Here is a 15,511-nt window from a genome sequence, read left to right as displayed (position 1 = left end):
TATATCATTGGTATAGCCAGGGTTGATGATGATTGAGATCTCTCAATACTGGCTTATGTGGGTCATCATAAGTTTGGGGACAGACTGAACCATCACAGAATAAAAAGCACAAGGCGGCACTTTATTTGGCCTCCTCAGGTCATTTAACAAAGGAGAGAGCTAACTTGCAAGAGCAAAGAGTAATTAATGAAGGGAACAAACAGAGTTCATTTAGTAACTTCCAAATAAGTTTTTCTGTCTGAGGTGGGAGAAAAAAAGGTAGCCTGCAACAGAAAGATAAACTGTGGGTATTTAAGTCACAATGCCTTCCACCAAGAACTGCTCATTACCATCACATGTTGCACTGGCAGTGGGGCCAGTTAGAACTAACTTTATTATTAGAAGCAATTAGGGAGAAAAGGGGTAGAATTTCATTTGGTTATTTCAAAACAAGTTTCTGTGCCTGGCTTAATGAAAGCCTGCAGTGTCAAGATAAAAATGTGTGTTTTACTGAAAACAGCTTTTGCAAATGACTGCTTGTTACCAGCCAGTATCTCTAGGCAGAGCAGTCTGGGTAGGCTGGATTTACATGCATACTGTAACATAATAGTTCAGTTGCCTCTGCTTCACACAAGTGCTAACAGGCAGTATGGCCTGGTGGGTAAGCACATGTGTTGTGGAGACAGACTGTCTGACTTCAATTCTTCACTCTGACCTTGGTAACTGAAAGAGCTTGGGTGACCTTCTGGAATGTCCTGGCCTCAGTTTACTCATACATAAAGTGAAAATCATAGTAGTGTTTATCTCATGGATTGTTGTAAAATATCAGTGTACCCAAAATATGTCAGACATTGTTAAAATTATTAACAATTGTATCCAAGAATCATTTGGATAGGAGTTGCTTTAAGGAAAGGGCCAATTATACATAGGGGTTAGAGGTTACCCTGAGTATGAGTCAATAAAAGATCTATTTACATCTTTCAAATGGTATTTGAATGTAATGTGTAACACATATATGTCTTCACAGTCATACAAGTTTTTTTAAATCTAAATTCATTTCAGACAATATTTTTGTAGAATTCACATTCTGAAAAGATCTGATTGCTTTTTAGCTTTGCTAAACCAGTTGTGTTCCATATTTATTGATTTCCCAGCTTTAAAATAACAGCTGGGACTTTTCATATTCTCTGAAGTCTGAGCTTTTTCCTTAGGGATCTCCTGGTCAGTTTTCAACTCCTCTCTCATAGACACACTGGGGCTAAGAGAAACTGCCATGTATTGAGCTTAGAAGAATGTTTAAAACCTGGCTGTCACACAACAAATGAGGACTCAGGCTTTGACTTCCTTATAAATCTCCTTTTTGAGAATACTGTGAGCCCAGTAAAAGAGCCCTCTCACTGGTAGTTTCAAACTCTGCCCTGAATGCCCCATGCTTCAGGGAGACTATATGCTGTCTTCAGTGACTTGTCAGACTTGTTCCTTAAATTCTCAAGGTTACAGGCTGATTTTCATCAAATGGCTACAATATCTGCATGTACACTTGGGAATGTGGATACTGCTTACCCATTATGTTCTAGTTTTGCAAATCAAGAGCATTTAACCAATATGCCATGCTCCATAATATTGGATCCATATGATGAATAAAATTCCTTTCTTAGACCTTACTAAGCAGTGACTCTGTTATTAAAACCTATTCATTTTGGAGAAGGCTAAACTAGCAAAATGCCCTCTGCGTTTACATGTTTTCTCAGCTCTGTATTAACCCACATCATTTTTCTGACTGCCCTGACTTAATTTATGATAATTTGAATAATTTTTGAAAGGACCCCCTTTCACAGAATTTTAGATTCTCACTGCAAATTATGAGAAAGAAAAAGTTGAAAATGTCAGGAAGTACATATTATTGGGATTTCCCCCCAAAGTCTGTGCATTCCTATTAAATGTGAATTTTAAAAAGATATCCAAGTTGATATTTATTCATCTAGCCAAGTTGCCTACTTCTTTGAGTGCTATTTTTTTTTCTTTTAGTGATCATACACATCATAACATGAGATAATTTCCTTTTTGAAAGATACAAAAGAATGTTAAAGCATGATTTAGTCTAAGCTGTTGATATTCATATTTAGTGGCTGTTAAAGAATCAAAACTTAAAGAAATCTTAGATTCTGACCGGAACTATCTGAGGGAAGATTTTAAGAGGGGGAAGGTAGATATTCATCCTTACCCTGGATCGCTCTTCTAGTTTCGTCATCATAACAACTGTGGCACTCCGTTGCTCCCATATCATTCTCCAGAAGTCCCCGAATGTTTCCGGTAGAGATCCCTGTGTTGCGATATAGGCATTTTGTTTCCTGTAGCCATCTATGTAATTGGCATTCACATAGTCACTTCCTGGGATACCTGTAAAACAAGGAGTGTTATGCAACTATGTGAACGTATCACAAGAGGAAACAGCCTGGGACATGGCCTGATGACAGTGTTGTATTATTGTTTCACACTGTATTAATGTTTGGGTCTTAAACAGAATTAAAAATGGTTCTTATTGGGACCATCACATTAAAGAAATACAATGTGTGAAGTGTTGAATCTTTGTCACATGACAAGGTGGACTCCAAAGAAAGGAAAACACAACTGATTGTTCGTGGAATGCCTTTTCTCTCACTGATTTTTTTCTCCATTGCATCAGCAAAATACAGTGTGCAAAGGAAGATAAGCAATTATTTGGTCATATTCCACATTCATTCTCTTCTTTCTCAGACAAAAACCAAATAAAATGATGCCTGAGTCTGAAAATGCAGTATAGGGTGGAACATGTCTTAACAGTAAAAATTGTTTCCAGATTTAGCTAACAGGGAATTCATATATAAACTCATTTAATCCTCGCAACAACTCTCGGAAGTTCAGTCATGATCTTCCTTTCACAAAGGAGGAAACTAAGGTGCACAGAGATGCAAAAATGCACCAGAATCTCTGGTCTAATTATAGGCAGGCAGTCTGCTACATCTGTGTCTTAACCCCTGTAGGGTACTGCTTCTCCCTTAAACTTCAACGGGTTGTTGAATCACACAAATCGCTCTTTGGATGATGACAACTGCCTCCTAATTGGTTGTCCCATTTCTACTTTTGTCCTTTGCAGTCTGTTCTCTATTTCGATGAGAGCAGTTTATAAAAATATATTTCAGACACTGAATGTCTCTTCTTCAAACCCAACAATGGCTTCTCCTTATACTTTAAATAAAATCCAAATTCTCAACAATGGCTACAAAGCTCTGTACTTCTCCAACTCATCTTGTCTACTCATCTACTCACTTTCCAGTCTCTTGACCCTGTCCTGCTTCTACATGCTGGCTTTGTTAGAAAACATTGCTCCGCTAGCTTGGTGCCATCCCACATTCCACAAGACACTCTCTGTCTCCTTCCCATCAGAAAACACTGAGCCTCCATCTCAGGGGGCCTGTTCTTCATACCCTGGACCTCAGAACTCTCTTGGCAACATTGTAATTATAAATTTAATTGTTCACTTGCATACTGCTTGTGTTATTTGCCTCTAGACCACATATCTTTTATTTACTTTTGCTATCCCTGATGACAAAAAGAGTAAATAATTTGCCCAAGTTCTAACATTGAATAAGTGGCAAAGTTGTAACATAATACAGATATTCTGATTAAAAGTCTAATTTTCCTTCAGCACAGTGCCTTTATAAGGGTTACAGGGAAGTCTGAACTTCCAAGAAGATTGACCAGAATGATGATGTAAATCAAAGCTATTTCGTATAAGAAAGGAATATATATTAAAACCTGGCAAAAAAAAAAAAAAAAAAAGGAGTTGGGCATAAGAGTTGCCCATGAATCAAGAGAGGTTGAGGATTACTATGTTGAGACCCAAATCTTTCAGTTCTGAAGGATGTAACTAGAGAGAGATGAATTTCATCTCCAGTATAATAAAGCATTTTCATATAGTCAGAATCAGAAAGGGTATAGATTTCCTCCAGACGTAATGAGTTGCCTATTCCTGAAGGAACAAACACTTTATTGGGATATTAGCATGATACAGGAGATACAAGAGATAGCAGTAGAACCTGTACATGGTCCCTTTTTACTTTGGGAAAACATGAGTCTTGGATTTATTAAAAAAAAGAATATATTCTTTATAATGGAACATATGTTCCCAAGCTAAGATTACTATATTTCAGTGATTGCCACTTGCAATTACTTTGACTGCTTTTCTGATTCCAGTTGTAAAATCGATCCTCTCAAGAAAAGTAATGAAAGTCAGATGGAGGCTACTGGGTTCCAAGATGAACACATGGATATGAAATACCAGCAGCATCAGTGAAAAGCCTTTTGAGCAAAAACTGAAATGCACGGTTGGTTGTAACATTATTCATCTATTACAGCTACTCAAGAAGCTGTTGGGGTTCTGGCAGCCCTTTGTTGATAAAGATCCTATTCCTCCCTGACACCGCCTTACTGCAGATTCAAAGGACAGTTTAAATAAAGTCCTCAGGTTACAGCCACTGGGAAGCATGCACATCTCCATGTCTGTAGGATTTGGTTCTGAGCCAACAATGAGTCTACTGTATAACACAGGGAAAGCTCACTTTAAATAATGTAATTTAGCAGGTAACATTAAAGAAATGATAGAAAAGATTCTGGCTAAGGGCCTCACTCAGCTACCAATACAGAGAGAACTTTTTTCCCCAAAAAATTCAAAAATGGAGAAATCTGGTTTAATGACTCAGAAAATACATCAGCTGGGCACTGTGCCATTTCTTCCTTATCAAGGGTAACAAATGTGTCTGAACAATGCATCTGAAGACAGAGGTAGTGAATGTGAGACACAGATGTAAAGAAGCGGAATCAGACCTAGCCTACATTCTTGCATAAACTTTAATCAGCTATTACATAATGAATTGTTTTTTGATGTATTGCTCAAGTTTGAATAATATGTTGTTATTATATTTTATGGGGAATAGGTTGATACTGAATAAAGAGTCGGGACAAAAATACAAAAATTCTGCTTGAAAATTATTAGGCACCTGGATCCATATTGTATCACCAAATGCTTTAAGAATTTGGGACTTGATATTGTGCAAAGAAGAGAATTGAAAACAATACTTCCACACCTGGGAGAGCTAATTGTTAGGGTAATATTTATATCCTGAAAATAATGTGAGGATCCTCTTTATATATTTTGACACTTGTCTGTAAGTAGGTAATACCTAGAATAAAAGTCTCCTGGCAAATTGCTTTACACACTCTGACAAAAAGACACTTCCACTAAGTTCTATCACATGTTCTTTGCAATGTGGAGATATGAGAGTCTACTGTGTTCTCTAGCAGCTCCAAGACCAAGTGTGTCATATTCATACAACCCAACATAATAAGCTGTGCAGAAAGATGAATGAGACAAGATCTGAGAAATAATGGTGGCTTGTACTTCTAAAAAAAAAACATTAACCTCAGATTGAAAGCTAAGGTTAAAGAGTAGTGTGTTTTGAGTAGACAAGACCTCCATTTTCAATCTGACATATTTAGAATGATTTTTCAGCCAACTCCAATGGAAAAAAAAATCATACTATATTGACTTTCCTCTAATGCAGTGCAAATCAGTGTGCACTACTAATTCATGAGAAGTGTGTAAGAATTAACTGAATTCTGGGGCTATGTTAAGTAGAAATCTAACTTAAAATGCAGAACTGAAAGAATACAGAATTACTGTCCATCAGCTGATTGCTTTTATTTCTTGGATTGGTGAAGATTTGTCCAAAACTACAGTAATGGTGCCTTGCTTTTTTTTTTTTTTCTTTTGAGAGGAAAGAGTTATTAAAATAGCAAGAACTTGAAAAAAAGATGTCTGAAACTCATCATAAGTAGAATCTTAGGATTGGTCCTGCTGTAGGCACTCTCTTGGTCCCAGGTCCTACAGGCACAATTGGTCCTAAGGTCATTGTCCAAGAAAAACAGCTTAGAACTAGACCTTGTCCCTTCCTAGGCATCCATGGCTTTACTACATTTCTAAAAGTACGTTTTCATGATTTTCTAATGCTTTTTTTTTCATTAAAAATATTTATTTATTTATGGCTGCGATGGGTCTTCATTGCTGCACACAGGCTTTCTCCAGTTGCAGTCAGGGGGGCTCCTCCTCTTTGGGGTGTGCCGGCTTCTCACTGCAGTGGGTCCTCCTGTTGTGGAGCACAGGCTCCGGGGCAGCAGGCTTCACTGTTTGTGGTGCATGGGTTCAGTAGTTGCAGCCTGAGGGCTCCAAGGTGTGGCTTAGACGTTGTGGCACACGGCTTTGTGCCAGTTGTCCCCGCAGCAAGTAAGATGTCAGACAAGGGTTCGAACCTGTGTCCTCTGCATTGGCAGGCAGACTCCTAAGTGTCCTCTGCATTGGCAGGCAGACTCCTAACCACTGGACGACCACGGAAGTCCTGATTTCCTGTGTATTGTTTCATGTGTATTCTCCAATTAATAACAGTCATGTATGTAATCCCAATACCAATAATAGTTATCATTCTAACCTAATCATCTAATAAGTGAGAAAACAGGCTAGATCTTGTCTTCATATTATACCCCACTATCTTCCACATTCCTATCTTCTAATTTGTTTCATCAGTTAATGGACTTGTTTTTTTGTGGTGCTTAAAAATACTACATACATGCTTTCCACTGGGTCTTTGTGTTTTGGAAAAACTTAATTTGGAGCTATAAGACTCAAGCCTTTAAGAGATATTGTGATTCAAACATGGTTGGGTCAGGTTTAGGCTCTCATTTTATATACTGGCAATTGCTAGTTACGCTATTGATGGAAAAATAAGCCTGGGTGTGAACTTTGGGCTCCCTTGTTTTTTCTGTCTGAAAAATTTTGAGAACTTTTGAGTTCAACATGCAGAGGAAATGCCATTTTTCTTCATTTAAGCATAGGATTAACATTTTAGAGCTTTATAATGATTTTCTCCCATATTATTTGAATATTAACAAATGGAGAGGAATTCTTGGAAACATGAAGCTATTTGGTTTGAAAGAATATTCCTGATGAATAATTAACTCATACTGAGAAAGGTTTTAAAACCTTGAAAGCATGTTGAAATGTCAAAGAACATACTATCTGAGTTGTTTTGTCCTGACTGGGTTAAAATACTTTTTCTTTTCTTTTTTTCCCTTGTTAATTTGATGAGAAATAATTGGGTCATGTGGGTCTCGTTATAAAAAAAAAAACAACAAAATAAATAAACAACTTGCTTTGCACTCGATTTTTTAGGTCAGTAGATAATTTGATTTGAAAAGATTTCTCGTTGAGAGGTGTTTATAATTATAAAATGTTAATAATAAGGCCTTATGCTCTTCAGTGAAAAAGCAGGACCCAAAATAGTACATAAATTATTTTATTAATGTGAAAGTAAGTAATCATATGGACCAAGTGTGTACTTCTGTATCATAAAAGTTGTGATTCATGAAACAATACTAAGAACATGCTAAGACTTCAGAGACATTGACCAAGAAACTGAAACTCTGGGTTAGGGCTGCTGGGAAGTTGCTCTTTGACATCTGGGCAGTGGTTCAACTTGTCCAGACCTCTGACTGCTTATCTGCTAAACAAGGTGTGCTGGACAAATTGATTCCCTCAAGTCTCTTTAAGTTCTAAAATAAGATTGTGTCTCTGTGGTGTTCTTAAACTTCTTGGATTCGGAAATCTCTGTGAAGTGATTTTACGGAGAAGGCAATGGCACCCCACTCCAGTACTTTTGCCTAGAGAATCCCATGGATGGAGGAGCCTGGTAGGCTGCAGTCCATGGGGTCACTAGGAGTCGGACACGACTGAGCGACTTCACTTTCACTTTTCACTTTCCTGCATTGGAGAAGGAAATGGCAACCCACTCCAGTATTCTTGCCTGGAGAATCCCAGGGATGGGAAACCTGGTGGGCTGCCGTCTATGGGATCACACAGAGTCGGACACGACTAAAGCGACGTAGCAGCAGCAGCAGTGAAGTGATTTTAAGCTATATAGAGCCTTCAGTGGCTGTCAGATTAGGTAGGAACACGCTCTGATGATCGTTCAAGTTGGTTCCTACTTCTTCTACCTCTGATGATCTGTGATGAGATTTATAGGTGTGATTGATACTTTAAATCTTGACTAGAACCCGGTAGGGTGAAAAATAAACAGATTCAAAAGCATGAGGAGGTGGTAGGACTAGGCTAGTACATGGTCTCTTCAGGAAAAGCAGGTTTCCTTGACTTGCGGAGGTGAGAATGAGTAAGAGACAGAGTTAGAGGCAAGGTGGGGAACCCCACTCCTGGCTCTAGAGGACAAACTACTGCAGCAGCCCAGAGCGGGGACCAGAACGTTAGCTCGTTGGCTGGCTCTGCTCCAGCTCACAGTGTGGCATCAAAGCTCTAGTACTTTCATTTCCTTTCACTTCTACAAACCCTTTGTGAAGTTTGTGTCAAAGAATTTTTTTTTTTTTTTGGTAAAGCAGTTTATTCCCTGTTGTAAGACAGAAGTACTCAAGACCCACAGAGCACAAAAGCTACCTTTCATTTAATCAGTAACGTCTTCTGCTCCACTTCAATACACAAATGACAAAGAAAAACTGGGTAACAACCATGAATTGCCAGTTAAGACCTAGACTGTAGTTTTTACAACCCACAATTCAGAAAAAAAACAAAACAAAAAATGTTTACTTTGCTGACACCGGCAAAACCATAGAACAGAAAGTAGATACATAAAATCAAATAATAATCTACTAGTAAATTTATTTAATTTCAAGGGACACAGGCCTTCCTTCTCCTTCAACTCACACCATGGCAGCCACTCACAGCTGCATCAGAACTAGCAAAACGAAGGCTTCTCTTTGCAACATACCAGAAAAAACAAATGCTTCTAGCAAAGGCACAGGGTTTTATCTGCAGAAGTCTCCCTGGATATGAATGCAGTTTGGCCAAAGACCCTCTGTGTTTCTACCAAATGCAGGATGATTCTTTTTATAAGTGTGCCTTTCTATGTGGGTTCTGCAGCTGGTCACCACTGTTGAGTTATGGAGGAATGGAAACTTTCAGAGAGTGTGTGAACCCAGCCTTCACTCTCCCAGTGTGTTCTCCTTTCTTTGGTTTTCTATGCCTTAGCACTGCTGAGGAGGCTGGATCATGAGAGTGCCTATAGAGAAGGATTCCAAGATTAGCTACACTTATTGGGGACTTCTCAGCATTGTGGTGGAAGGGACTCATTTCTAGTTAGGGGACACTTTGCCCTGAAATAAAGCAGCGTTTGGGCCACTGCACTATGGCTGTTCAGCTAAGTCACAGAGTTTTGGTCAACTTAGCTTGTATTAATATACATGTACATATATGAAAATCACTCAGTCGTATTCAACTCTTTGCGACCCCATGGACTATACAGTCCATGAAATTCTCCAGGCCAGAATACTGGAGTGGCTAGCCTTTCTGTTCTCCAGGGATCTTGCCAACACAGGGATCAAACCCAGGTCTCCCGCATTGCAGGTGGATTCTTTCCCAGCTAAGCCACTGGGAAAGCCCAGGGAAGCCCAAGAATACTGGAGTGGGTAGCTTATCCATTCCCCAGCGGATCTTCCCGACCCAGGAATCAAACTGCGGTCTCCTGCATTGCAGGTGGATTCTTTACCAACTGAGCTACAATTATTGTAGGGCTTCATTTCACAATGAAGTAGTTAAAATCAAATGCAGAGTTTCAGCAGGAGTTCTGTGTAGGACACTCACAGTGCCCGTCTCCTCATCTACATCCTTATATATGAGCAGCACTATCACAACATTCTTACCCAACATCCCTGTGAGAGTTTCAAATGAGTCAATTAATTTGAAACGTCTAAAATACACATTGGATACTAGCTATTCTTATGATTGGTGTGATCAACAAAAATGAAATAAACCTACTCATTTCTGAATACTATAGTGACAAAAAGAAACTGCAAATCTGGAAGGCCTCTTCCCTATTCTTATATTAAAAAAAATAATGGAGCAGACAAAAATAGTCATTTTTTAACTTTCCAGTCGTGTACAACCTGTGCCTATGTTCTACAAACAGAGCCACACACAGATGACACAGGTCTCTCTGCAGCGTTAGAGTAACGGAGTGTAGCTTCATTGGCACAGCCTGCCTAGATGTACCATACAAATGAAAAGAAAACCCCAATAACTGAACAAAGCAATGGAGATAAAAATAAACTCAGAGCTTTCTGATTTACTCTTCGATTAGCTTCCTGGGACCAAAAGTAAAGGAAAAAACCAACACAACCAACCATCCCTTAAAAACGTTTTTTCTCCTTTCTAGGTAAGAAGCACCCCAGGGGCAGGCTGAGGAGGGTGCTGGGAATAACAGATCCCCACACACTTGCTCTGCTGCTCACAGGAGAGAGGTGCCATTTAAATAGCTCTAATTAGTCTTTACAAAGCCTGCAAGTACCTTGTGAAATCGTTCCAAGTTTCCAGAGGTGAAATCCCATCTAGCTTTCAATTTAAGACAAATTCAGCTATAAAAATTTGACTGTGCACTGTTCCTCAAAAAGAAAGAGGTCTTTATTTATTAAAAAAAGGGATCACTCTGCAATAAAAGGATTAAATTTTGTCATGCTTGTAAATAATTAACTTGAAAACTGAAAGACTGGAAATGTTGAAGAAATGGAGCTAACTCAGTGATTGATGTTCTAAACAATATGAGAAAAAATGAACTCAACCAATATGGGATGAGATTAGACAAGTTTTTGTGTGTGCATGTGTGTGTTTTAAGATGAGGCATATTTTCTAACCAACTTCCTTCAGTGGTGTAAGCAGAATTTCAAGAGCAAAATAAAACAAACCCAGGTGCCCACAAATGAGTCATTAGTGTCTGGGGTATGGGAGGAGAGGAGTGAGGAAGAGAGAGAGAGACTGAACCAGGAGAGAGGAAAAGGAATCATATTAATTGATTTGATATCACATGACAGCTATTAAAGGAATTCTTGACTGAGGAAAACAATTTTAATTCTTTAATGTAGGTACTTCATATGGAACATTTATATTCAGTATAATTAAACATTTATTAGAAAATGTTGGATAGATTGCAGCTATTGATTTTCTTGTGTTTGTTTTTAGTTGTTTTTACTTACTGAAAATATATATGGTTACTAGATATGGCCTGTAGAAAAAAAAAATAAAGGGTAACCCCAGCATGGGTAAGATGTGTAACTGGAGAACGTTACCATGTGCTGCCAGCTGTTTGAATGAATCAGTAGACATTTACCATTTAACACTGTAAGAGGAGGCTGCGACAGGGCTTCAGTGTAGAGCACAAGTGTGGTGGCAAACGGCAATCAACAGTACAGGGGAGGATCAGTAGTTTCTTCTCTTTTACTTTTTAGATTTAGATTTATCTCAGGAGCAGTGATTCGGACAGCTGCTCTCTCATTCTAAAGGTGCTAAACTGCCCATCTCACAAATAATCAAGTTGTTGTAACAGCATCTATTTTCTTTACAGTTGGAATTTTTTTTGAGTTGTCCCTATCACGCAAATCAAACAGCAGATAGTATATTTTGGATTTCCATTTAAAAGAACACATTCTTCCCCTTGTTGAAATCTGTAATGCTATTATAGATCTGGTTTTCATTTATCAAGCACCAATGTTTTCTTTTGCTTCACAGAGTGCTGCAAATATATGCAGCTTTTTCATTTGGATAGTATTAATTTTTCCATAGATCATAAACAAAAGATATTCCATCTGTGGATAAAAGGATCTATCGATAGTAATTCACAACAGTAATGATATTTCCCAGTATTTACTAGGCATTTTCTTTTTGCCAAACACTCATCTAAAGGCTTTATATGCATTAATTCATTAATTCTCCTAATAATTCTTGGAAGCAGGCATTATTATTATTAATTCTATTGCACAGATGAGGAAACCAAGGCACAGTAACTTATCCAAACAAATTTTTCAGAAGCAAAAAGAGCCTGGGATACTTTCATAGGAAAGAAGTTCTTGAGAAATACACACAGGTCCTTGTAGGAAGGTACCCATTACAGGGATGAAGTGAATAATGATGAATGAGTGGTTTGAAACTAAATATATTCCCCCCAAACTAGGAAAAAAATAAAACAAATCCATATTTTACTAAGCTGCTTTTATCAGATTACAAACACTAGTGTTAAAAATGCGTATGGCATGAAGTGCTTTATTCTTTGTCATTTCTAACTCTTAGATAAAACCATTTAAACCTGGTTTTGTAGGAGAGACACATGAGCCAATAATTCTATTTGGGTAAACCCTCTGAATTAAATATGCCCCTCTCCCCACTCAAAAGAGCTAATAATTTCTTAATGCCCCAAATTTAATACTTATCTATGATCTTTGGATTTAGAATCAACCTTCATAATTTTTCGGAATAGCAGGGACAATCATGTATGTTCTCCTTTTAGGAAGAACCAGAATGAAAGACACTAAGTCAGTGCTCCCGAAATTGAAGAATACACTTGCAACGAGACTGTGCATCCATGATCTCTATGAAATTAGTATACAGATGTGTGTAGGTGCCTTTTGTTTGCAAGTGGAATTTGAAATGTTCATCACATTCTAAGAAGGAACCAGCTCCCCCTAAAGGGTTAACTGAAGTAAATGCCATGCCCAAGGTCACATAGCTGCTAAAATGGGGATTTAGTTTCCAGTCTTCAGTCTTACCTCTTTCTTCTTAAGATACCTCCAAAAATATAGTAATATTAAACAAACAAAAAATCCACCTGAAAGCCTTTTATAAGTTGCTTATTCTTTGGAAAAATTCACTTTAGCTTAAGTCTAAGAACACAATTGAAGAACTCTGGCTCTAAGATTTCTACTGTAAGTGTTTCAAAATGTATATTTCAAAATTCCTAGACAGTTTTCCCAGTCAAAAGGACAGTTTTTGAGTTAGGTTGACATGTATAGGCTCCATTATCATGATTCAAAAGTGGCTATCGTCCTAAGTTGCCTTTTGGAGAGAATAGCCATCTTGAGTCCAGTTGACTCATATGTGAGAATTTTGGCTTTGCCAGTTACTAGCTAATGCCTTTAAAAAAGCTACTTGACTTTAAAAAGTTTAGCAGTTTCCTCATCTCTAAATTTTATGTGATAATGACTAGCTTTTGAGGTTATTCTACACTTTCAATAAAATCTATACATGATTTTATACACTATATATAAAATCTAAGACATGGTGCCCAACACATGGTAAATACCAAGACAGTCATGTCTATCATAATGTCTTGTCTTTGTTGCTTAATTTAAAAGGAGGATTTTAAATTTTGCTCTTGACATAGGCCTGGCCAATGACTTAAAAAATAAATTCCATGTCAACATGGCTTTAAAGTGAAATGCTAATTATAATCCTACTAATAGAAATGTAGTACTGGCAGCAGTGAAGAATCATAGTTTAGGGGAAAAAAACAAAAAAAACTTTTTTTATTCCGGACTGTGATAATTAGATTGATAGTTACAAGGCATTACAATAAATAATCTGCCTCTAATTGATATTCCTGAATTTACAAGAGTTTAAGATACATAAAAAGATATTTGAACTAAGAAGATCACCCGTTAGGGACAGATGTAACATTCTGCAGCTGTAGGAGTCTGATGCATCCAGGTCACTGATGATTCCCTATTTTATGTTATAGCCTCAGGAAAGTTAGACCATAAAAAGAGAAATGAAATACTAAAATGTGAACTTTGTGTTAATACGAAATGATAAAATGGATTATTTTAGTCAGAAAGGCAAGGCCGGGTGTTCGTATCCATGCTAAGTTACTTAGTTAAGTCACCTCCTGTTTCAGCGGGAGAGCAGGGTGAATGATGAGGGCCTATGGAAGCCTTGATCAAGGAATCAGAAGAATTCAATTCAAATGTAGGCTGTATTAGTTGTTCATCTTTTGCACTGAGACTCAGGGCTGATTCTCTGTTTGAGCTTCAGTTTTCTGATCTCTAAACATGGATACCTATCTATACCAATAAAATATTTATACTGTTGCTTCATCAGACTGTTATGAGTATAGTAAATAAGACAGTTGATGTGAAAACTACATAGAGCTAACTCTTAGAGAACTCAAAAGTGAAAGAAATTAGCACTGTGAAAACTGATACTCAGAGAGATCAAAGTGACATAACGAGTTAGTGACAGAGTTATGACCCAAACCCAGATTTCCATGCTCTTTACATTTTGGTTTGGTCCCTTTCTCTTTTCCTACTTGAATGAAATTATACTTTCTAAACAAGTTTGGAGTCTATAAGATTAAGCATATCATTATATATTATCTTATGCACATATAAATATTAATTTCCATTTAGTCTTTTTTGACAATATTCTAAGTCAATGAAGTAAGCCCTATCATATCTCTCAGGAATTATTATTTTCTCTTAAGTAGTGCCTAAACATGTTGGGATGCCAACAGGAACTGCATTGGTCAGAAATTCACTTGTGTTTTCCCACTGCTTACCATCTAATTCAATAATTGTGAGCATTTTGTAATTAGGACTCTCTTAAATTTATTTTGCATTTTCCCCAGCATACATAAAATAACTGTAATTTGGAAATACATCATGAAATGTCAGTATGTTCAAGGAGTTCAGTAAACACATCAGTGCCCATACACAATTCCTTATTCTTTGAAGTTTTTCCCTTGTCATCTCTCAATGGAAGAATGTTAAAAGTTTTGCTTTATTAAACCAAGATAAAGACAACACAAGTCACTGTGACAACTCCCAGTTTTTTCTTTAATGTCATCAGATCACTCTGCAAAGTAATATGAAGGGAGTGATCAGAAACACTGAGAGAAGAACAACAAACAGATCCCATATAAAACACTCAACCACAGTCATGTACGTTATCACCATGGGTAGAACCCAAAACAAGCACATTAAATTTTATAAAATGTATGTGAAGTCACATTGCATTTTAATATATTCTAAAAATCTGGCTCTGAGCTATCAAAGCTCCTTGTACAGGAGAAGCCTCAGTTACTGCTTCTGTGGTTCCAGATGCTGGCATTTTTTCTGTGCTTAAGATATAGGATGATTGCTTTTCCCCTTAAATATCTGCTGGCTAGGGCTTAGTCTAAGATAAAACTCTGTTCATGCTTGTAATCTAGATTAAAGCTCTCTGTATAGCCCATAAACTTCAATTAAATGCTTCTAACCTTTTGCATAACACTTAAAATTGAAAAAACTTTTGGTTTCTAGGTCAGCTCTAGATTTAGGGTGTATTTGTGGACACAAAGCTATAAAAAGGCACGTTTTAGTCTGATTCAAGTGCTTTGGATCTTATACTGTAAAAATAGCATGGGAATGAAATGTGCATAGTTTCCAGCTATTATAATAAAGGTACAAGGAGGAATATTCTTTGTCCTTTGACGTACTTTACTGTTATGATGGTGGAAAAGAACAGGTTAAGGAAAATAATGACACGTCAGACAAAAGCATAGGGAAGTGGTAGTACTGAGTGACCTAATTCTGAGGGCTTTGAAACAACGCTACAGGGCAACAAAGGCAGCTTGAC

General features: G+C 37.5%; 1 protein-coding gene and 1 long non-coding RNA gene across 46 annotated transcripts in view; one reads left to right on the top strand and one right to left on the bottom strand.

Annotated features, from left to right (window-relative positions):
• PTPRD (protein tyrosine phosphatase, receptor type D) overlaps positions 1–15,511 on the bottom strand; it is a 2,534,232-nt gene that overhangs the window by 63,686 nt on the left and 2,455,035 nt on the right. For all 44 annotated transcript variants that reach the window (XM_027549289.1, XM_027549255.1, XM_027549273.1 and 41 more), the window contains one exon: positions 2,204–2,379. In XM_027549289.1, the coding sequence (XP_027405090.1) occupies positions 2,204–2,379 (176 nt within the window). The remainder of the gene's footprint in view (positions 1–2,203; positions 2,380–15,511) is intronic.
• Positions 1–15,511, top strand: part of LOC113897041 — an 876,355-nt gene that overhangs the window by 765,053 nt on the left and 95,791 nt on the right. The window lies entirely within an intron of this gene.

This window comes from Bos indicus x Bos taurus, chromosome 8 (assembly GCF_003369695.1).
Source record: "Bos indicus x Bos taurus breed Angus x Brahman F1 hybrid chromosome 8, Bos_hybrid_MaternalHap_v2.0, whole genome shotgun sequence".
In the NCBI taxonomy this organism is placed as follows: Eukaryota; Metazoa; Chordata; class Mammalia; order Artiodactyla; family Bovidae; genus Bos; species Bos indicus x Bos taurus.
Note: the sequence above shows the minus strand (reverse complement) of the source record. Positions and strands in the feature narration are given on the sequence as shown.